A 23,377-nucleotide genomic window follows, 5' to 3' on the forward strand; every position below is an offset into this window, starting at 1 on the left:
TTTAGGCTGGCCACAAAACCGCCCAAACATTCAGACCAATCAAAAATGGTTCTTCCTGTCTTTTAAAGATCAGAAGGAAAACTAGAAACCCAAAAAGAAAGCTGCTGCAGTGTGCCATGCCCCTTCTCTCCTGAGAAAAGCCATCCCAAAAAAGAGAAAAGCCCAAGTGTGAAGTGAGCCCCCTGTTAAACCTTGGTACCGAAAGCCTGCAGTCATTCTCATCTTAGGTGGCTTCATTCCAGCCAGAAGCCCAAACCTGCCTCCCTCTTAAAGGGGCAGCAGGTCAGTCCAACACAGAAACCTTCATGAAGATCTGAAGCTTTCAGCATCCACAATTGTTGCACCTCACTTCCATTGGAGTCCAAATCAGAAGTCAACAAGTTGATTCTGCACCGATTCTACACAATGCAACCATTTTAAAAATGTTTCCATCCATAAGTTTTCACACATTTTTAGATAAATCTGTTTGTTCATCGCCTCCTTCTGTTGTAATGGTCATTAAAGAAAATGACCTTATTTGAGTTTTTCTCCTCACAAATATGACTTTCTATGAACGATGCAATAAATGCAGCTTGCAATCTAAGACAATATGGAAGTATGGTATATAATAGTAGTGGAAGTAGCTCATACAATAATACATTTGCTCTTCTCATCGAATCTTTCTATGTTATTAAAGAAAAACCTGCTCTTAGTCAACAACATCTAAGACATCAACCAAAAATCCTAATTTTATATAATCTAATATAAAACAGGAGAGAAGAGTCTTTCTGCAGAGAGACACTGGTGGCAGGAATGCAGAAGTATCACCTGCTCAACTTGGAAGGTAGAGCAGAAACCACCAGCTGAGAAGGTCCTCAGCGAGAGGAAGTGGTGGAGAACCATGAAACTTGCTAAGATCCACCTCAGCTCCAGAGACGGGCTGAGCTGGAGCTGTGGCACCAGGTATCGCCCAGAAGAGCCTCCAACAAACAAGCTCTTCTCTTGGGAGGAGAGGGCTTTGAATCTCAGCTCAGTGTGCTTGTCTCTAGTAGGTGGCAGCTGCACCTTTTCCTGAGGTCCTTGTTGATGCCCTGAGGGGAATTGATGCTCCTGCAATGTTTTCTGGCAGCATTGAGCTTGCAGTGGGGCAATCAAACACACTGTGGGGGGGCTCTCTTTCCTTCTCTCATCTGGAGAACAAGTGACACCAGCTGCCAATCATTGTTGGAGAAATGTGCAGTCAGGGGAACGATGCGTCCAGACTATAGCCACCCTTCCAGCATCCAGCAGTGTCTAAAACCTTTGATTTTTGGTTCACCAGAGAGTGTAGGGATTGCAGGGTCGCTGCAGCATCGCCCACACAGCTATCAGGAGTGGGTCGCTTTGTCCCAACTCCTGACAAGAGTTGAGTGCTATTGAGAAATGTGGTCTCACAAACTGGAAGGTATTTTGACCTACGCACACTTTACATACGCTGTAGATCTTGTCCAACCGCCCTGAAAGAACCCAAAATAGGAACATACGGCAGATAAGCCGGTGCAGGACCAGAGGTTTGTTGCTTGTAAGCTGTGTTTTGCTCTGGTACATGTTGATTTTTATTTGTCTTCTCTCAAAATAATTGTTATTTTAGCCTAAGTCGCTGCAGTTTATCAGAGACCAGCTGTGATTCTGTGGCCTCAGCTCTGAAGTCCAACCTCTCCCATCTGAGGGTTCTGGACCTGAGTTGGAACCACCTGCAGGATCAGGAGGAGTGAAGCGGCTCTGTTCTGGACTGGAGAGTCCAAACTGTAAACTGGAGAGGCTCAGGTCAGTCTTCATTTTTCTACCTATATACCAGCTGCTAAGATGGTGAAGTGAGGCTGTTCTCAACACTGCTGTGATGCACCACATTAAAAAAATTCCTTGGAATATCGTGAATTCAGGTCTGACCCAACTAAGAACTAACGTAGGTTTAGTACTGACGCAGATAACATGCAGACCTGCACCGTATAACCTCATCCTGCATTTTTCAGATTGCTTTGCTGCAGCTTGTCAGAGATCAGCTGTGGCTCTCTGGCCTCGGCGCTGAGGTCCAATCCCTCCCATCTCAGAGAACTGGACCTGAGTCAGAACAAGCTGCAGGATTCAGGAGTGAAGCTGCTCTGTGGTTTTCTCCACTTTCCAAACTGCCGACTGGAAACTCTGAGGTAAACATCATTCTCAAAAATGTCCATTATTCCATCCGAGGGTCCTCACACTTTCTGAGTGTGTGTGTTGTGCCCAGTTCCTTCAGGAGGGAGGGCCACACGGGGACCACTTATTCATGATAAATTGATTTAAGGACAATGAAAAAGCCCACAGATGGTAACCAAAATTAGACAAAACTAGGTGAGGGTGCCTGGTAGACACCAGCCAACGAGGAGGGAGATGGTGAGGGAGACAGGAAGTCATCTAAGACAGGTTGTGCTTTAAAGATGAGCCACAGGTGAGATGGATCTCCATGATGAGATGGGAGGGAAAGAGGTGGGAGAACCTGGGAAGAGTGAGGGCCAGAACAATATATATTCTCCTTTGGAACAGTGCAAACCTGAGAAGTTGGAATTGTGGTAATTACATATTACTATCATTTTTTAACCTGGAACTAAATTAAATATTTACAGATCATGCCTTTGATTAACCTTTCAGATGAATACTGGTTTCACTTATAACCTTATAAAAGTTTCCCTTCTTTATTTAGATTGATTAACTGCAGTTTATCAGAGATCAGCTGTGACTCTCTGGCCTCGGCGCTGAGGTCCAATCCTCCCATCTCAGAGAACTGGACCTGAGTCAGAACCAGCTGCAGGATTCAGGAGTGAAGCTGCTCTGTGGTTTTCTCCAGGATCCAAACTGCCGACTGGAAACTCTGGGGTAAACACCATTCTCAAAAATGTCCATTATTCCATCCGAGGGTCCTCACACTTTCTGAGTGTGTGTGTTGTGCCCAGTTCCTTCAGGAGGGAGGGCCACACGGGGACCACTTATTCATGATAAATTGATTTAAGGACAATGAAAAAGCCGACAGATCGTATCCAAAATTAGACAAAACTAGGTGAGGGTGCCTGGTAGACACCAGCCAACGAGGAGGGAGATGGTGAGGGAGACAGGAAGTCATCTAAGACAGGTTGTGCCTTTAAAGATGAGCCACAGGTGAGATGGATCTCCATGATGAGATGGGAGGGAAAGAGGTGGGAGAACCTGGGAAGAGTGAGGGCCAGAACAATATATATTCTCCTTTGGAACAGTGCAAACCTGAGAGGTTGGAATTGTGGTAATTACATATTACTATCATTTTTAACCTGTAACTAAATTAAATATTTACAGATCATGCCTTTGATTAACCTTTCAGATGAATACTGGTTTCACTTATAACCTTATAAAAGTTTCCCTTCTTTATTTAGATTATGGGACTGCAGTTTATCAGAGATCAGCTGTGACTCTCTGGCCTCGGCGCTGAGGTCCAATCCCTCCCATCTCAGAGAACTGGACCTGGGTTACAACTTTCTGCAGGATCCAGGAGTGAAGCTGCTCTGTGGTTTTCTCCACTTTCCAAACTGCCGACTGGAAACTCTGAGGTAAACACCATTCTCAAAAATGTCCATTATTCCATCCGAGGGTCCTCACACTTTCTGAGTGTGTGTGTTGTGCCCAGTTCCTTCAGGAGGGAGGGCCACACGGGGACCACTTATTCATGATAAATTGATTTAAGGACAATGAAAAAGCCGACAGATGGTAACCAAAATTAGACAAAACTAGGTGAGGGTGCCTGGTAGACACCAGCCAACGAGGAGGGAGATGGTGAGGGAGACAGGAAGTCATCTAAGACAGGTTGTGCCTTTAAAGATGAGCCACAGGTGAGATGGATCTCCATGATGAGATGGGAGGGAAAGAGGTGGGAGAACCTGGGAAGAGTGAGGGCCAGAACGATATATATTCTCCTTTGGAACAGTGCAAACCTGAGAGGTTGGAATTGTGGTCATTACATATTACTATCATTTTTAACCTGTAACTAAATTAAATATTTACAGATCATGCCTTTGATTAACCTTTCAGATTAATACTGGTTTCACTTATAACCTTATAAAAGTTTCCCTTCTTTATTTAGATTAAGTGGCTGCAGCTTATCAGAGATCAGCTGTGACTCTCTGGCCTCGGCGCTGAGGTCCAATCCCTCCCATCTCAGAGAACTGGACCTGAGTGGGAACCAGGTGCAGGATTCAGGAGTGAAGCTGCTGTCTGCTCTCGTAGAGAATCCACACTATGGGCTGGAGACATTGATTCAGTAGCTGGTTGAAGCCAGTCAACTCCCGCTCATCTGCTGCATCACTCACTGACCACTGGTGAAGAGCATCTGTGGAAACATCTGCCGTCTACTCCCTCCATAGATGAAGAATTCAGTTTTTAAAAAGCGCTGGTGGACTTTCAGGAGATCAGTCGATGGTCGACAAAGCAGAAGCAGCTTCGCCTTGAAGTTAAATTAGTTCCTGGTATCACACAATGCTTCTTTATAAAGTTCTAAATGGCTCCTCGGCCACTCTTAGAAGCATGGAAACATTCTCTTAATTGTCTCTTCAAATGTCTGTATTATACGTTACTATTTCTCATCATGCCTTCAGAATCTTTAGGGTTTAGTATTTACTGTCTCTGTGACATGGAGCATTGGAATATTTCAGCTGCAGCCAGCAAAAACCCATCAGAATGACGGCTATCGGTGGGAACCGCAGGTCATTTGACTTTAGTCAGTCCGTTCAATGTTATAGGATTTATTGCAATCTAATAAAAACTATGAATAAATGTGGGAAATAGGAAATAAAAAGAAGCAAAATGACCAAATAAATCTCCCATGAATAGTGTAAATTTAAAGATGTCAAGAATGGAATATCAGCTTAAATTTAATCAAACATAAAGTGAAAAGGCCTCCTTTAAGTTTACTGCAAAAATAAACACTAAATCAAGAGAGCGACACGCCCCAAAAACGTCTCATTCTCTCTTCTGTCTCCACTCATTCTTTTATATTCTCTTAAGATAATGGGGACGGGGTCGTGTGATAACAAAACAACCTAACTGGGGACTATACTCTTTGATCACTTTTACATTTATGATTAAGGATTCTTCTATGCTCAGAACAAAGTCTTACTGTAGCAGATGTCTCTCAGATAATGCTGTAGCTAAGTTTAAGGAAGTGATCCCTGTGCTGATCCCAGGACCACCGGTGTGTTTCCCCAGGGATCAATCATTATAATCTTAGCCCTGCTGAGGTTGACTCTATTGCTGAAGGTGCAGCAACCTCACTGAGAATCACGCTTGATTCTGTTGCCCCCCTGAAAAAGAAAATAGTAAATCAGAGGAGGTGTGCCCCCTGGTATAATTCACATATCAGGACCCTCAAGCAGAAAGTGCGAAGACTGGAAAGGGAAAGGAAGTGGCATTCTTGTAAGATAGACAGCTACCATGTAGCCTGGAAAGACTGTCTATTAGTTTACAAAAAGGCCCTTCGCAAGGCTAGAACAGCTTATTTTTCTTCTTTGATTGAGGAAAATAAGAACAACCCCAGGTTTCTCTTCAGCACTGTGGCCAAATTAACCAAGAGTCACAGTGTTTTAGATCCACGTATCCCTTCTTCCCTTAGTGATGAAGACTTCATGAGCTTCTTCACTGATAAAGTTCTAGCTATCAGAGAGAAAGCTAACCAGGCCATCCCTACAACTGGACCATCACCAGATGTGCCGACTGTGGGAACATACAGGGTCTCCAACGAGTCCTTAAACTCCTTCAGCTCTATATATTTTTCTGAGGCATCATCGCTAATTCAGAAATCCAAGACCACTACGTGTCTTTTAGATCCCATCCCCCAACACACCTGTTGAAGGATGTTCTACCACTGATAGGCAGTTCTATCCTGGACCAGATCAATGGTTCTTTAGTGTCAGGTTATGTACCCCGGTCCTACAAGGTGGCAGTGATTAAGCCGTTGCTAAAAAAACCATCACTGGATCCTGATGTCTTGGCAAATTATAGGCCAATATCCAACCTTCCTTTTATCTCTAAAGTTCTAGAGAAGGTGGTGGTGACTCAGTTACTGGAGCACCTGCAGAGGAACAGCCTTTGAGATGTTTCAGTCAGGCTTTAGAGCTCACCACAGCACAGAAACAGCACTTCTTAAAGTCACTAATGATCTTCTCATAGCTTCCGATCATGGACTGGTTTCTATGCTGGTTCTGCTGGACCTCAGTGCTGCTTTTGATACAGTTGATCATAGCATCCTGTTACAGAGACTGGAACATGTGATTGGGATTAAAGGGACAGCACTAGACTGGTTAGATCATACTTATCTGATAGATACCAGTTTGCCCATGTCCACGGCGTTCCCTCCTCATACAGTAGGGTTAGCCATGGAGTTCCTCAAGGTTCCGTACTCGGACCAATCCTCTTCACATTGTACATGCTTCCCTTAGGGAACATTATTCGGCAGCATGGGATAAATTTTCATTGTTATGCTGATGACACTCAGCTTTATTTATCCATGAAACCAGAGGAGACAGAGAAGTTAGTGAAGCTTCAGACCTGTCTTAAAGACATAAAGTCCTGGATGTCTTCAAATTTCCTCCTCCTTAACCCAGGAAAAACTGAGGTCATGGTGTTTGGTCTTGAACCTCTCAGGGATAGATTAGATCACATGATCACTCTAGATGGTATCTCATTAACATCTAGTCTCTCTGTGAGGAATCTAGGAGTAACTTTTGATCAAAATCTCTCCTTCAGCTCACACATTAAATTAGTCTCTAGAAGTGCCTTTTTTCACTTGAGGAACATCTCAAAGATCAGGAAGCTACTGATGCAGCCTGACGCTGAAAAGTTAGTCCATGCATTTGTTACTTCCAGGCTGGACTACTGTAACTCCTTATTATCAGGGTGTCCAAACAACTCTTTAAGAAGCCTCCAGCTGATCCAAAATGCTGCAGCCAGAGTTCTGACAGGTATTGACAAAAGAGATCACATTACTCCTGTACTGGTGTCGCTTCATTGGCTGCCCGTTAAATTTAGAATAACTTTTAAAACCCTTCTTCTGACCTACAAGGTCCTCAGAGGCCTAGCTCCATCCTACCTGGAGGAGCTAGTGATACCCTATCAGCCCAATAGACCGCTCCGCTCTCAGAATGCTGGTCTACTTGTGGTTCCCAGAGTTTCTAGGAGAGTAGAATGGGGGGCCGAGCATTTAGCTACCAGGCCCCCCTGCTTTGGAACCAGCTCCCTGTCCAGGTACGGGAGGCTGACTCCATCGCTACTTTTAAGATCAGACTCAAAACCTACCTCTTTGAAAAAGCTTACTGTTACTAATTCAGTAGTTCCAGCTACTATCATAGACAGACAAATTATCATACTTAGGGGGTCGTCTAATCGTTAGGTCACATCTTAGTTATGCTGTTATAGGCCAAGGCTGCCGGGGTCCGGAAACATGATCACCTGACAGGCCTCTGTCACTCCACTGGGTCATGGTTTCCTCTCCTTTCCTCTCCTCATCAAGCAGACTAGTTATGCTGATTCTTGTGTAGTTTTTCTGCTTCCCCCCCCCCCTCTATTTATTTGCAGGTATCACTGCCATCGGAGCTGCATAATGACCGCCGGCCCCGTTGAAGTGATTGTGCATATTTTTTGTTTGTGTTTCTGTGCTCTGTGCCTCTCCTCTCCTCTCTCCTCTCTCCTCTTCCTTTTTCTCCTCGAAGAGGATCTTTCCTCTCCTCTTTCCCCTCCTCCTCCTTTCCTTCTCCTCCTCTACCTCCCCTTCACTCTACCTCTCCTCTCCTCTACCCCTCTCCTCTCCTACCTATCCTATCCTCTACCTGTCCTCCCACCTCTCCTCTCTTTACCCAGCCGGCCATCAGCAGGAGGGTCCCCCTACATGAGCCTGGTCCTGCTCAAGGTTTCTTCCTGTTAAAGGGGAGTTTTTCCTTGCCACTGTTGCTTGTCTGGGGTCAGGCTCTGGGATTCTGGAAAGCGCCTTGAAACAATTTTGATTGTATAAGACGCTATATAAATAAAGATTGATTGATTGATATATTTTTGTTGCAAGAACTTTGGCTCTTCAGAAGTTTCTATGTTGGCTTCCACAGATTGTGCATCCACTAGAAACTCAGTGTTTTTGAGGAACTACCAGGAGTGGCTGGAGTGGAGCCCAATGACGCTATAGCTACATATAGCTACATATTGAAGAGAATTATTTTATCTTGTTAGCATCTTTTATCTTATTAGCATGTGTTATACTATATGTTTTTGTTTTATGTTACAGTTAGTTCAGAAGTTAGGGATAGTATATAATCCTTAGTAGGAATACACATAAGCAAGTCAGTTGACCCTTCTTTGACATGAATACTGCTTAGACAGTTGGAGCCAGGCAGACAGGAAATGGTAGACGCCCATCGTAAAACATGACAGCATAATTTACTGGTGATTGATAAGTTCCTGGACAGGAATATGACCTCTGACCTGGCCATCTGAGAAGACAATGGAGAAGAAGGACTGCACCAACACCAGATGAGGCAGGAAGAAGAAGATGAAGTCACCAAGAAGAATTGGACTGAATTAGCATCAATAATTACATATGTCTTTCTATAAAAGACTGAGTCAAGGGATAGTTAGGTGGTCAGACTTCGTGCCCTGACAATTAACTCTGTTGTTGGTAGGGTTATGAACTGGCCCGGAGCTCTGTAATACTTGTATCTTGAATTGATTCTATTTGCTAAATACATTTTGAAATTGACATTTGTTTACTTGAAGTCTTCATTTAAAGAACACGCGGATTGGCAGTGACACACGAGAGGTACTGCAATCCAGCAATTTGGTGACCCCGACGTGATGAAGACAGAGAGGCATCTGAGGCAAAGAATTCAACAACGGTCACTTCGGAGGACAACTGACGACAAAGGGATCCCTGATAAAAGGTAAGCAGTGTCAGGTTCCCAGTTTCTGGGAACTCTTTTGCAGGGTTTCTCCTGCGGGGGGCGTGGTGGAGCCATGCTTCAGCCACAGGTGGTGCCGGGGACTGGTGCACCTGCAGACTATCAGCAATCAAGCCACCTATTTATGGACTGTTCTCACGGGTGGCCAGCGTTGGCATGTCTTGTCTGTTTCGGAAGACCCCAGCTACACTCACTTGAACTATAGTACAACTTTTTCCTTCGTGAATTACTTTTGTACCCGTTCCTCGGACTGTTCGTTTATCTATATCCTTCGTGGTCTGCTTTTGACTCCGCTCGGAATTTTTGTTGTAAGTTTTCTTTTTTCTGTTTGGGTGAGGAACGGAGTTGTGGTCAACACGCATTTTGAGTTGCGCGATTTTGTGTGAACAGAAATAAAGCTTCACGGAAGACAATACGCCACTGTGTCCTGCCTGCTTTCGGGTCCTAACACAACCACTCGTAACAAGCAGACACCTGTTTAATCAAAAGTTCTGCATATTGGCAATTTCCAAAAATTTGTCGTCACTGTCAATTGAAGTGTCCTAGTTATAAATTCCAGATACAAATATAGAAAATATTGAAATGACTGCAGGAATTACGGTTAGAGTCCGGAAAATAGACGGTTAGAGGCCGGAAGTACTGTTGAGAAAACAGGGAATTACGGTTAGAGTAAACCGGAACTAGTACAGTGCTGTATTGCTGCATGCAGTGCACTGTATATGAAAAAGATTTGGGTTGGGACTCGGAGCGCAGTTGACGGGACGGACACTCCCGACGCCTGAGTTTTCTGTTTGTGTGTGGTTGGAAAAGTGCCAGAGTGAACGTGAATTAAAAGGCTCTTTGTCCTTGGGAATTAACCCCCAGAGTGGAACCGGATCAAAGACGTTTGGTCTAGAAGCTTGTTTCACTGAGGCGTTGAGTTGACCGTTGGAGTCATTCACATTCAATCTCACTTGGGAGCATAGTTAAAGATGGAACTGGAGTGTGGTAAAGCGTGTTGGGATCAGGGAGAATGTTCTCCCTATCCTCGGTCTGTGGAAGAACAGTGGAAGTGGACTCTTGATCAGGTGGTGAGTGGCATGAAAGAACAGGACAGGGAGAGAGAATTGGATGTAATAAAAAAGTTGTGGAAGGAAGCTCAGAAGCAGAAGATACTTCCCCCTCCAGAGGTGAAGGTTAATTTGCTGAAGCATTGTGTAAGTGGGAGTCAGAAATTCACACCATATTACAGGATCATCTTGATAATCCAAAATTAGGGTTTATAGCAGGAAAATCATGGCAAAAACAGGGTAAGGAGTTAGAAGATAAGCGTCGAAGGATACATGTTGTGGCTGTGGCATGTGCAGCGGTGCACTATTGCAGATCTAGGGGGGTCACACATGTGCCAATGTAGAAGCCTCCATTAGAAGATCCAAACCAGACACTGACACTTAACACCACTCTTTACCCATCATTACCTACTACCCCTTCCCCACCCCCATATCAATTGCCAGTTTTGACTATTAACAGTGGTTAGTTAGATGTGGACAAGGATGAAGAACTGCAGGAGTTACGTGAGACAGTGGGTGAACTTTGGAGACAGGTTAGAGTTAGGTTCAAACGACCTGAAACACGAGAAAAACAAATGAGGCAAAGACAACAGTTTAGAATTTTACTTGCAAGGAGAACGGGGAGATGTGCTCAGTTCCAGATCTCCAACACGTTCTGACGCACAACTTCCGCCATCCTTCTTTTATTGAAATTAGGAGGTCCCTAGTTACAGAAGTCAAATGTGTCTAAGGGAGGGGGAAAACACAAGATAGCAGGTCCCAAACAAAGCAAAAGACTGTAAATCATAATGGTGAGATTATACGTAGGTCTTCACTGATTTGATTAGCTTAGCTCGCACACAGCACATTCTTCCATATCAGACAGATTAAAGAACACCTCCTGGGTCATGCCCTAACCCTAACCCAGCTCCTGGGTCATGTCAGGCCCTGACCCTAACCCACCTCCTGGGTCAGGCCCTGACCCTAACCCAGCTCCTGGGTCATTGTCAGGCCCTGACCCTAACCCACCTCCTGGGTCATTGTCAGGCCCTAACCCAGCTCCTGGGTCATTGTCAGGCCCTGCAGCTCTGTCTCCAGTCAATGTCACTTCTCCACAGCAGCTGCATTTCTGTCGCCCTTGACCAGAGAAGTTCGAGTTGACACATCAAGCATCATGAACATTAAGCATTAGCAAATAATAAGAAACATTAAGTAATGAGAAACAATATAACAAGAATAAAGAATATAACAAGGTAAAAGCAAGTAATAGATAACTTTAATATAATGGATCTAACATTTCCCTCCTGTTTATCACATATTTGCTTCAATATTCAAGATGTACTTTATTCAAATTCTCATAGTCATTTAACAACCTCTTCCAGTAGATTTTCAAAGTCATGTTTATGAACACAAATACATTTACACTGAGGGGAAAATTAGCTCAATTCACTCGTAGTCTTCAGAGTCTGTAGTCAAATCCGGTTCTTGTCTGCTGATTAAGGGATACAACTCGGCCATACGGTTTTTCCATGGGAGCGACAGCTGTGGTGATAAGGCGGTTAATAAGAGAACGCAGGCAGGGAACACAACAACATCCACACAAGGTAAGGATTGCAGCAAAAACAGCTCCAGAAATCAGGATTGATGTAACCAATGTCTTATACTTCCCAAACACATTCATCCATTCGTCCCACATCATGGTCTTTGCTCCTGAGTGCTCCTTCATCTTGCTGTTCAGGGGGCGAAGGCCTTCTATGGCCAGTGTGAGACTACCATCCGACGCGCAGTGTTGTTAGGAATGAAGGTGCAACATTGATCTCCGAACACAGCACACACACACACACACCACCTTTCTCAGCTAACAACATATCCACTGCGATCCTGTTCTGGAATGCCATAAGGGAAGTAGCCGACAGTTGGCTATGAACAGCCTCAAAACCGCTCTGAGTCCAATTTCCTAAACGTTGAACATTGTAATGGATGTAGTTGATCCTGTCTACGTTCTTATTTATTGTACACCACCAACAGATCGAAGATTCAAAACCAGCAGCTACTTGATCCACTAATTTATACTCATCTGGAACACCGCGTGGAACACCGATAGCATCAATACATGTAGGAACATTATACGTAGGAACATTTTCAGATTGCCATGCAGATCTTTTATTACGACGTCACTGTTCAGGCATAAATCCATGCCTGTGAGTGACTAATTGATCAGCCGACATAGGGAAAACAGAAATTAGCATAAGAAGTGTTTTTAAGCACATAGTCCTGTATCAAACAGTCTCTCATCCCCACACCACCAGAAATAAAATAAATAACAGAGACACAACTTCAGAACACTATAATGCATGCATGAACAGCAGGGTGCAACAAATGAACTTTCCAACAGAAAAAAAATATACATCATTTTACAGTAAGAACAGTTTTTCGTTTTGCATTGAAAATTGTATCAAAAGCTACTTTCAGAACGAACAAGCGATTAAAGAGGTGTTAAAGAAGAGAAGCTGAAATAATGGAGCTGGTGAGCTTCAGGTGAATGAAAAGCTTACAGGTCAAATACAGCACAAGAGCTGACCTGCTGTTGCCACATTGGTCCTTTAGGTTGTTATTTGCACTTCGCTTGTCATGCCATATTTTGGTAACGTTCAATCTTAGACCTGGGGGTTTCCAGAGGTATCATAAAAATAAAAACACGCATATTAAGAAAAAACACACTCCCCAACATTTAATTGCATTCTGTAGTCACTTGGGAGTCATTTGAACTTATTGGGTTTCAACTGAGTTGGAGACTTTGTATAGCTATTGTGATTATCAGGAATACTATGATTACAGTTAGCACGGAGGCTTGTATGCTACAGCATCAGCCAATCCTCTGTATTTTTCTCTCTGTTTTTTTTTATTTTTTATTATCTTTTGTTTATTTTACCTGCTGCTGTCCTTGTGATGTTTATGAAATCGGTACACTATTTATGGACCATAACCTGTTGAAGTAGCCTCCCTAAGTGAGTCGGTGGCTCTGAAACCTTCGCTGACTTTCGGGTCTACCCAGACTCTATTCGTCTAAGTCCACCCTATTATCAGACTTTGCATCACCTTCCCGGTCGGAGTTTTCAACAGAAATGACCTTCTTGCAATGACTGAGGTGTACCCAGGTTGATCTTTCAGCTATTTTAGCAGCAGTAGGTGTAGACAAAAGAACTTGGTCAGGTCCTTCCCACTCAGGTGAATACCAGTGTTTCTTTTTTACGCTTCTCACTGGGACCCAGTCGCCTGGCTCCACCGTTCTGTTGGGAGACAGAGGGCGTCTCGGTTTCATGACCTTGCTTTTGTTTCTCATGTAATCAACTAGATTAGACTCATCATTTGTATCCCAGTAGTTTGTGAACTGAGGAAGCCTGTACGGTCTTCCAAATAAGACCTCATAAGGAGTTCGGCCTGCGGTGCTTGTAATGTTTATATAGAGCTTTGCCAAATCGACACATCGTCCACGGTCTCCCCGTCTCTTCCATGCATTTCTTCAGTCTGTTTTTAATAGTGCCGTTAGTTCTTTCAACTAAGCCTGCGCTCTGAGGATGATAGGAGCGATTGTGTTTTAAATCAATATGACACATAACACTGATCTTTTTAACAACTTGATTTACAAAATGAGTACCATTAACACAGTAAATTTTTTCTTCACTTTTATTTAATTCTATGAAGTCCATATTTATAGTTTGGAATGGATATTGGGGAGCAGGAAATTTTCCTCTCCTTGGTCTCAGATTTCCCTGTGAATTATGTCTTGCACACGTCAGACATGTTCTACAATTATTATTTTTTTGAATAAGAATTAAATCCATCGGTTGTATAAAGCTGCAGTATCTGTCCTACCGTTCCTCCTGTTGAGACATGTGTTACACCATGGCTCAATATAGCAGCATATTTACACAGATTTTTTGGTAGGATAGATTTTCCTGCTGGTCATACATAGATTATTCTTTTAAGGTTGCTCATTTTTCTTTGATGAGCCATCTATAAACAAAAATGCTCCAGCTTTTAAAGGTTGATCTAAATCACTTCTACTTTTTGCAGTTTGTTCAGCTAATTCTTGGCAGTCACGTGGTTCTACATCATCTGTTTTGTGCCTTTCCTATGGCTTACTTTGTTCTATCTAGATGTCTCTCAACTTACTTTGTTCCATCTATATGTCTCTCAACTTAATTTGTTCCATCGAGATGTCTCTCAACTTACTTTGTTCCATTTATATGTCTCAACTTACTTTGTTCCATCTATATGTCTCTCAACTTACTTTGTTCCATCTATATGTCTCTCAACTTACTTTGTTCCATCTATATGTCTCTCAACTTACTTTGTTCCATCTATATGTCTCGCAACTTACTTTGTTCCATCTAGATGTCTCTCAACTTACTTTGTTCCATCTAGATGTCTCTCAACTTACTTTGTTCCATCTATATGTCTCTCAACTTACTTTGTTCCATCTAGATGTCTCTCAACTTACTTTGTTCCATCTATGTCTCTCAACTTACTTTGTTCCATCTATATGTCTCTCAACTTACTTTGTTCCATCTATATGTCTCTCAACCTACTTTGTTCCATCTATATGTCTCTCAACTTACTTTGTTCCATCTAGATGTCTCTCAACTTACTTTGTTCCATCTATGTCTCTCAACTTACTTTGTTCCATCTAGATGTCTCTCAACTTACTTTGTTCCATCTATATGTCTCTCAACTTACTTTGTTCCATCTATATGTCTCTCAACTTACTTTGTTCCATCTATATGTCTCTCAACTTACTTGTTCCATCTATATGTCTCTCAACTTACTTTGTTCCATCTATATGTCTCTCAACTTAATTTGTTCCATCGAGATGTCTCTCAACTTACTTTGTTCCATTTATATGTCTCAACTTACTTTGTTCCATCTATATGTCTCTCAACTTACTTTGTTCCATCTATATGTCTCTCAACTTACTTTGTTCCATCTATATGTCTCTCAACTTACTTTGTTCCATCTATATGTCTCGCAACTTACTTTGTTCCATCTAGATGTCTCTCAACTTACTTTGTTCCATCTAGATGTCTCTCAACTTACTTGTTCCATCTATATGTCTCTCAACTTACTTTGTTCCATCTAGATGTCTCTCAACTTACTTTGTTCCATCTATGTCTCTCAACTTACTTTGTTCCATCTATATGTCTCTCAACTTACTTTGTTCCATCTATATGTCTCTCAACCTACTTTGTTCCATCTATATGTCTCTCAACTTACTTTGTTCCATCTAGATGTCTCTCAACTTACTTTGTTCCATCTATGTCTCTCAACTTACTTTGTTCCATCTAGATGTCTCTCAACTTACTTTGTTCCATCTATATGTCTCTCAACTTACTTTGTTCCATCTAGATGTCTCTCAACTTACTTTGTTCCATCTATATGTCTCTCAACTTACTTGTTCCATCTATATGTCTCTCAACTTACTTTGTTCCATCTAGATGTCTCTAACTTACTTTGTTCCATCTAGATGTCTCTCAACTTACTTTGTTCCATCTATGTCTCCCAACTTACTTTGTTCCATCGAGATGTCTCTCAACTTACTTTGTTCCATCTAGATGTCTCTCAACTTACTTTGTTCCATCTAGATGTCTCTCAACTTACTCTTTTGGATGATTTGTCGTGACTTAATTTCTTTTTCACGTGGCCAGGACTCCCTCGCCCTGCCTTGGTACTTCCCTTAGTACTCATATTTACCTGCCATTGACTAGTATTCACAGGGTTTGTTTCTCATTGCGTCTCACAGAGGATTTTCGGGTTCCTCTCTCCCAAAACACTGCCTTAGTGTCTATCGCAATTTTTACATTAAGTCCCCGACAATCATCATCACACACACACTTTTGAATTCAAAACATGCTCACCACTGTTGCCTTTTCCTCCTGGTATTCCGTCAACCGTCAGGGTCCAATCAGTGAGCTGAAGCTCAGTCCCGGAAAGGGTATCTTAGGTGGCTTTGAGGCGGCCTGCCGCTGAGGTTCAGCCTCACCCACTGGACCCTTCAGGTGTGTTGGAATCCGGCTCGAAGGACCAAAATGTTAGGTTCAAACGACCTGAAACACGAGAAGCACAAATGAGGCAAAGACAACAGTTTTGAATTTTACTTGCAGCAAGGAGAATGGAGAGATGTGCTCAGTTCCAGATCTCCAACACGTTCTGAGGCACACCTCCGGCCATCCTTCTTTTATTGAGATTAGGAGGTCCCTAGTTACACAGAATTCAAATGTGTCTAAGGGAGGGGGAAAACACAAGATAGCAGGTCCCAAACAAAGCAAAAGACTGTAAATCATAATGGTGCGATTATACATAGGTCTTCACTGATTTGATTAGCTTAGCTCGCACACAGCACATTCTTCTTTATCAGACAGATTAAAGAACACCTCCTGGGTCAGGCCCTGACCCTAACCCAGCTCCTGGGTCATTGTCAGGCCCTGCAGCTCTGTCTCCAGTCAATGCCACTTCTCCACAGCAGCTGCATTTCTGTCGACCTTGACCAGAGAAGTTCGAGGTGACATATCAAGCAACATGAACATTAAGCATTAGCAAATAATAAGAAACATTAAGTAATGAGAAACAATATAACAAGAATAAAGAATATAACAAGGTAAAAGCAAATCAGAGATAACTTTAATATAATGGATCTAACACACTTCCTTTCCAGACTTGGCACTTTCTGCTTGAGGGTCCTGATGTGTGAATTATACCAGGGGCCACACCTCCTCTGATTTACTATTTTCTTTTTCACACTCTAAAAATTGTGATCAATGATTACTTAAAAAAATTATGGCAACAAAGTGACACGTAATATAATTGAGTAGATTTTAATAACTGCAACTTTTAGTAAAAAGTATTGAATAAATTATCTACATTTAAACTAAAAAAAGTGCAGGTTAATTAATGCAATAGTTAAAATGTGTTGGATTTATTAATAGTAGCCAAAAAGATGAGTATATACCCAGGAAATATTAAGCAAATACAAATCACTTTCAAAAGGAAAATTGATTTATGTTTACTAATTATCTGAATAAAAGTAATTAAGATTTACTAAATATTTGGGGAAAGATGATTAACATTTACTGATTATTTAGCTGAAACTGATTTATATTCATCAGTTATCTCAGCAAAATTGAAAGAAAAGTATTAAATATCTGGACAGAAATAATTGAGATCCACTCAATAAAATAAATTATATCTACTTATATTTCAGCCAATTGTTCCTAAACTCAACACATTTGCACCGTTATTGTTATACATCTATAACTAAATAAATTGTTTAAATTCAACTTAGAGTTGCAATCACAGGACTTCAAATCCATTCAATAATACTGAATGTCACTTTGTTGCCATATTTTCTTTACGTATTATCCACTCAGTATCGTGCAGTCTTGCTACTACAGAGTAACCCAGTTGGTTAACAGATCACCAAGCAGAAAAGAACAGCAGGTAAACATTTATTTCAGAACTGTGTCTATAACCATTTTTTTACATCTTCACTGCTTGCTAAAATTAAAGTCACATGAGCGATCCCATTATTCATTTGTGCAATTATAAATTCCTCAGTGAAAAACCTGGAACATTGGACAGTGTAATCACATGGTACAGGAACAGCTGCCTGTAACAATATAAAGTCCTTATATATAAAGTATATAAGCTCCACCTGCAGCACTGAAACTTACGTATTTAACAATGCCTATAAAGCAACCATGTGACTGTTTATTCTTATTGTTTTTCTTTTTGTCGGAGACGGGTTTGTGCCAATGCCAGAGGGACTTCAGGGTCTCAGCTTTGGACTTGGCTCCACACCTGGAACCACCGCCACTGAGATCAAGTGCGCCACTAACTCAGAAATTGACAAAGGTCACACTTTGTATAAAACATGAAGGGTTTTATGTCTTCTCAGAGTGCTCCCCTCCCTGATCTTGCCAACAGTCGACCCCCCCCACGGTGGTCCCTGTGCTGAAACCACTATTTTTTTCCCCCCAATATGGATGAGTCACGCTGTCAAATTTGAATTTAGTCTCTTTTACGTCTTTTCAGAGTCATCCAGCTGCCACACCTATGGAGCCAACAGACTTTTACATATTTACTTGGATGAGTGCTAATTCTTTTCTGTGATTGTCTTCTCAGACCCCCCTAACCCCTCTAACCCTAACCCCCCGTCCCCCACCGCTATTGCTCATGTACAAAAGGTCAACCGCAACAATCCACACGCCGTCCTCTGGCCTTGGGCTACTCTATTACGTTGAAGCCTATTTGAGAAATACCCAAAACACGAGGACATTTTTTATCTTTTAAAACTAAAATCCTTGTTAAAAAAACAACACACAACAGACTCCTGTAACCCCCCCATGTGGCTGAGTGATGACCCGTTTTCCCCAACACGTTCTCCTCCATCCAAGGTGACATACGTATTCTGCTCCAACTCCACTAAAATTTTGGATTCTTGTTTCCTACAACTTTGACAGTTCTCTATTCTGTCTGATTCAGAAAGTACAGACGCCTCCACAGCCTCAAATTCCTGCCCAACCCTCCTGCTCCCACCATCCAAAAATCTGATTGTAACATGTATTTGTTACATGTTTTGATGCATTTTTATGATTTCTAAAAAATATTATGTCCGAATTTTGGGGGCTTGGAACGGATGAGGGCAATTAAATTGAAACAACTTCTGGAACCAGTTAATTTGGTAAGTAGAGGTCCCACTGTACAGACAAAACATCAAATCTAATCTCAGATCGAAATCTGCATCGGCTGTAGAACACAGGCAAAAGCTTCAAGCATATCTGAAGTCTAAATATGCTCATGACCAGGAGTATAAAGTCAAACCAAATATTGGGATGATCCTGATTTCAGACAAAGATATTCATCAGTGTGTCCAGTACAAAGGAGCCAACTCTAAAAAGGAAAAAGAGGAATTTCAGCATTCCTGTGAACATCGCCGGTGTTCCTGTAAGCTCCATCGCACGAGCAGCAACATCTCAGTTTGGGGAAGGAATTCCACATGGACCTACACATGTCTGTGCACACTGTAGACCAGGGGGGCTCACATGTTTTCAGCATGCGAGCTACTTACAAAATGACCAAGTCAAAGTGACCTACCCACCACAAAAATGCAAAACATCTCATTATTTCCAAATGTATTGAGGATTCTTTGTATGTCCAATTTATGTTGATGTACCTCGCATAACCGAATGAGCCAATATTGCTAAACACACATAATAATTCACTATTAACATCATCTTGTAATGGCCTGAGTTTACTTTAATGACTTGCACTGAACTGAAGCAGCCAGGGAGGCACAGGGAGCGTAGCTGCTGACAGCCTCAAGCACCCTTCCAGATGTTCATCAGTCACGGTGCAACGCTTTTTGGACTTCATCATCTTCAGGTGGAAAGTAGGTGTTTGCACTGGCCCATATGAAAGTGATCTGTTTTTGTCTTCTTACTTGGTCCCGCTCCCTCAGTCATTTTGATGACCAGAAGCTTTAGCGGTGGCTTAAAATCAGAGGTAATTGGCTGAATAGCTTAGCGCCGTTGTTTGCGCATGAGCGGTGACCTAAAGGTCAAAGTTCAGTTGTCATGTGACTGGCTGCCCTGTATGTCAATCAAGTGACGGGATGAATGATAGACAGATATTTTTAATGTCACGCCGCGATCGACCGGTAGATGGCGATTGATGTAATGAGCGGCGCTGCTGTAGATGATGAAGGGACGTGGTCGCTGCCCAGGTCCTCATCCGATGGTGACAGGAAGTCATCCGGGACACTAAGATCCTGAAAGATAAGGACTAAATGAGTTCATTTGAATTCTTTTATTTAGGTCAAACCGTTCTGTTCAATTACTGAATAGATAGATAGAAAAATAAAAAATGCCACCATTTTTAGACACGGTAAACACACCGGTCTTTCCTCGTCTCCCACCGTAGTCGCAGTGAAGCCAAGCGCTATAAATGCTTCGTCAGATTTCCTCGTCTGAGCTTTCGGGAGACTTTCGTTTGTCTCATTATCTCCGTCTCTCTCCGCCTTTCTTTTCATCACTGTTCAGTATTTTTTCATGGTCTCTTGAGGGTTTGTTCACTGCACTTCATATCTCTCTGTGCTGCTCTGTGCTGCTCTGTGCTGCTCTGTGCTGCTCTGTGAGGCTCTGTGCTGCTCTGTGCTGCTCTGTGCTGCTCTGTGAGGCTCTGTGCTGCTCTGTGCTGCTCTGTGCTGCTCTGTGAGGCTCTGCTGCTCTGTGCTGCTCTGTGAGGCTCTGTGCTGCTCTGTGAGGCTCTGTGCTGCTCTGTGCTGCTCTGTGCTGCTCTGTGCTGCTCTGTGAGGCTCTGCTGCTCTGTGCTGCTCTGTGCTGCTTTGTGAGGCTCTGTGCTGCTCTGTGATGCTCTGTGCTGCTCTGTGCTGCTCTGTGCTGCTCTGTGCTGCTCTGTGAGGCTCTGTGCTGCGCTGCTCTGTGAGGCTCTGTGCTGCTCTGTGAGGCTCTGTGCTGCTCTGTGCTGCTCTGTGAGGCTCTGTGCTGCTCTGTGAGGCTCTGCTGCTCTGTGCTGCTCTGTGCTGCTCTGTACTGCTCTTTGAGGCTCTGTGCTGCTCTGTGCTGCTCTGTGAGGCTCTGTGCTGCTCTGTGAGGCTCTGTGCTGCTCTGTGCTGCTCTGTGCTGCTCTGTGAGGCTCTGTGCTGCTCTGTGAGGCTCTGTGCTGCTCTGTGAGGCTCTGTGCTGATCTGTGCTGCTCTGTGAGGCTCTGTGCTGCTCTGTGAGGCTCTGTGCTGCTCTGTGAGGCTCTGTGCTGCTCTGTGAGGCTATGTGCTGCTCTGTGCTGCTCTGTGAGGCTCTGTGTTGCTCTGTGCTGCTCTGTGCTGCTCTGCGCTGCTCCGTGAGGCTCTGTGCTGCTCTGTGCTGCTCTGCGCTGCTCTGTGCTGCTCTGCGCTGCTCTGCGCTGCTCTGTGAGGCTCTGTGCTGCTCTGTGCTGCTCTATGAGGCTCTGTGCTGCTCTGTGAGGCTCTGTGCTGCTCTGTGAGGCTCTATGCTGCTCTGCGCTGCTCTGTGCTGCTCTGCGCTGCTCTGCGCGGCTCTGTGCTGCTCTGTGAGGCTCTGTGCTGCTCTGTGCTGCTCTGTGCTGCTCTGCGCTGCTCTGTGAGGCTCTGTGCTGCTCTGTGCTGCTCTGTGAGGCTCTGCTGCTCTGTGCTGCTCTGTGCTGCTCTGTGAGGCTCTGTGCTGCTCTGTGAGGCTCTGTGCTGCTCTGTGCTGCTCTGTGCTGCTCTGTGAGGCTCTGTGAGGCTCTGCTGCTCTGTGCTGCTCTGTGCTGCTCTGTGCTGCTCTTGAGGCTCTGTGCTACTCTGTGCTGCTCTGTGCTGCTCTGTGAGGCTCTGTGCTGCTCTGTGAGGCTCTGTGCTGCTCTGTGCTGCTCTGGGAGGCTCTGTGCTGCTCTGTGCTGCTCTGTGCTGCTCTGGGAGGCTCTGTGCTGCTCTGTGCTGCTCTGTGAGGCTCTGTGCTGCTCTGTGAGGCTCTGTGCTGCTCTGTGCTGCTCTGTGAGGCTCTGTGCTGCTCTGTGAGCTCTGTGCTGCTCTGTGCTGCTCTGTGAGGCTCTGTGCTGCTCTGTGCTGCTCTGTGCTGCTCTGTGCTGCTCTGTGCTGCTCTGTGAGGCTCTGTGCTGCTCTGTGAGGCTCTGTGCTGCTCTGTGCTGCTCTGTGCTGCTCTGTGCTGCTCTGTGAGGTTCTGTGCTGCTCTGTGAGGCTCTGTGCTGATCTGTGCTGCTCTGTGAGGTTCTGTGCTGCTCTGTGAGGCTCTGTGCTGCTCTGTGAGGCTCTGTGCTGCTCTGTGCTGCTCTGGGAGGCTATGTGCTGCTCTGTGCTGCTCTGTGAGGCTCTGTGTTGCTCTGTGCTGCTCTGTGCTGCTATGTGCTGCTCTGTGCTGCTCTGTGAGGCTCTGTGCTGCTCTGTGAGGCTCTGTGCTGCTCTACGCTGCTCTGTGCTGCTCTGTGCTGCTCTGCGCTGCTCTGCGTTGCTCTGCGCTGCTCTGCGCGGCTCTGCGAGGCTCTGTGCTGCTCTGTGCTGCTCTGTGAGGCTCTGTGCTGCTCTGTGCTGCTCTGCGCTGCTCTGTGCTGCTCTGTGAGGCTCTGTGCTGCTCTGTGCTGCTCTGTGCTGCTCTGCGCTGTGCTGCTCTGTGAGGCTCTGTGCTGCTCTGTGAGGCTCTGTGCTGCTCTGTGAGGCTCTGTGAGGCTCTGCTGCTCTGTGATGCTCTGTGCTGCTCTGTGAGGCTCTGTGCTGGTGTGTGTGCTGCTCTGTGCTGCTCTGTGAGGCTCTGTGCTGCTCTTTGAGGCTCTGTGCTGCTCTGTGCTGCTCTGTGAGGCTCTGCGCTGTGCTGCTCTGTGAGGCTCTGTGCTGCTCTGTGAGGCTCTGTGCTGCTCTTTGAGGCTCTGTGCTGGTGTGTGTGCTGCTCTGTGCTGCTCTGTGCTGCTCTGCGCTGCTCTGCGCTGTGCTGCTCTGTGAGGCTCTGTGCTGCTCTGTGAGGCTCTGTGCTGCTCTTTGAGGCTCTGTGCTGGTGTGTGTGCTGCTCTGTGCTGCTCTGTGCTGCTCTGCGCTGTGCTGCTCTGTGAGGCTCTGTGCTGCTCTGTGAGGCTCTGTGAGGCTCTGCTGCTCTGTGATGCTCTGTGCTGCTCTGTGAGGCTCTGTGCTGGTGTGTGTGCTGCTCTGTGCTGCTCTGTGAGGCTCTGTGCTGCTCTGTGAGGCTCTGTGCTGGTGTGTGTGCTGCTCTGTGCTGCTCTGTGAGGCTCTGTGCTGCTCTTTGAGGCTCTGTGCTGCTCTGTGCTGCTCTGTGAGGCTCTGTGCTGCTCTGTGCTGCTCTGTGCTGCTCTGTGAGGCTCTGTGCTGCTCTTTGAGGCTCTGTGCTGGTGTGTGTGCTGCTCTGTGCTGCTCTGCGCTGTGCTGCTCTGTGAGGCTCTGCTGCTCTGTGATGCTCTGTGAGGCTCTGTGCTGGTGTGTGTGCTGCTCTGTGCTGCTCTGTGAGGCTCTGTGCTGCTCTTGAGGCTCTGTGCTGCGCTGTGCTGCTCTGTGCTGCTCTGTGAGGCTCTGTGCTGCTCTGTGAGGCTCTGTGCTGCTCTGTGCTGCTCTGTGCTGCTCTGTGCTGCTCTGTGAGGCTCTGTGCTGCTCTGTGCTGCTCTGTGCTGCTCTGTGCTGCTCTGTGAGGCTCTGTGCTGCTCTGTGCTGCTCTGTGCTGCTCTGTGCTGCTCTGTGAGGCTCTGTGCTGCTCTTTGAGGCTCTGTGCTGCTCTGTGCTGCTCTGTGCTGCTCTGCGCGAATGCTCTTTGCAAAAACCTCTCCACCATAGAGCTAATACTGCCTGGGCACACTCTGACA

General features: G+C 44.7%; 2 protein-coding genes across 2 annotated transcripts in view; both read left to right on the forward strand.

Annotated features, from left to right (window-relative positions):
• Positions 1–4,973, forward strand: part of LOC130533399 (NACHT, LRR and PYD domains-containing protein 12-like) — a 63,357-nt gene extending 58,384 nt beyond the window's left edge. The window contains exons 10-11 of the mRNA XM_057046754.1: positions 3,399–3,572; positions 4,103–4,973. Coding sequence (XP_056902734.1) covers positions 3,399–3,572; positions 4,103–4,283 — 355 coding nt within the window. The 3' untranslated portion in view covers positions 4,284–4,973. The remainder of the gene's footprint in view (positions 1–3,398; positions 3,573–4,102) is intronic.
• The window catches only part of LOC130533400 (NACHT, LRR and PYD domains-containing protein 12-like), a 119,165-nt gene that overhangs the window by 18,929 nt on the left and 76,859 nt on the right, over positions 1–23,377 (forward strand). The gene's annotated exons all lie outside the window — the stretch shown is intronic.

The sequence above is a fragment of the Takifugu flavidus genome, chromosome 11 (assembly GCF_003711565.1).
Source record: "Takifugu flavidus isolate HTHZ2018 chromosome 11, ASM371156v2, whole genome shotgun sequence".
Taxonomy (NCBI): Eukaryota; Metazoa; Chordata; class Actinopteri; order Tetraodontiformes; family Tetraodontidae; genus Takifugu; species Takifugu flavidus.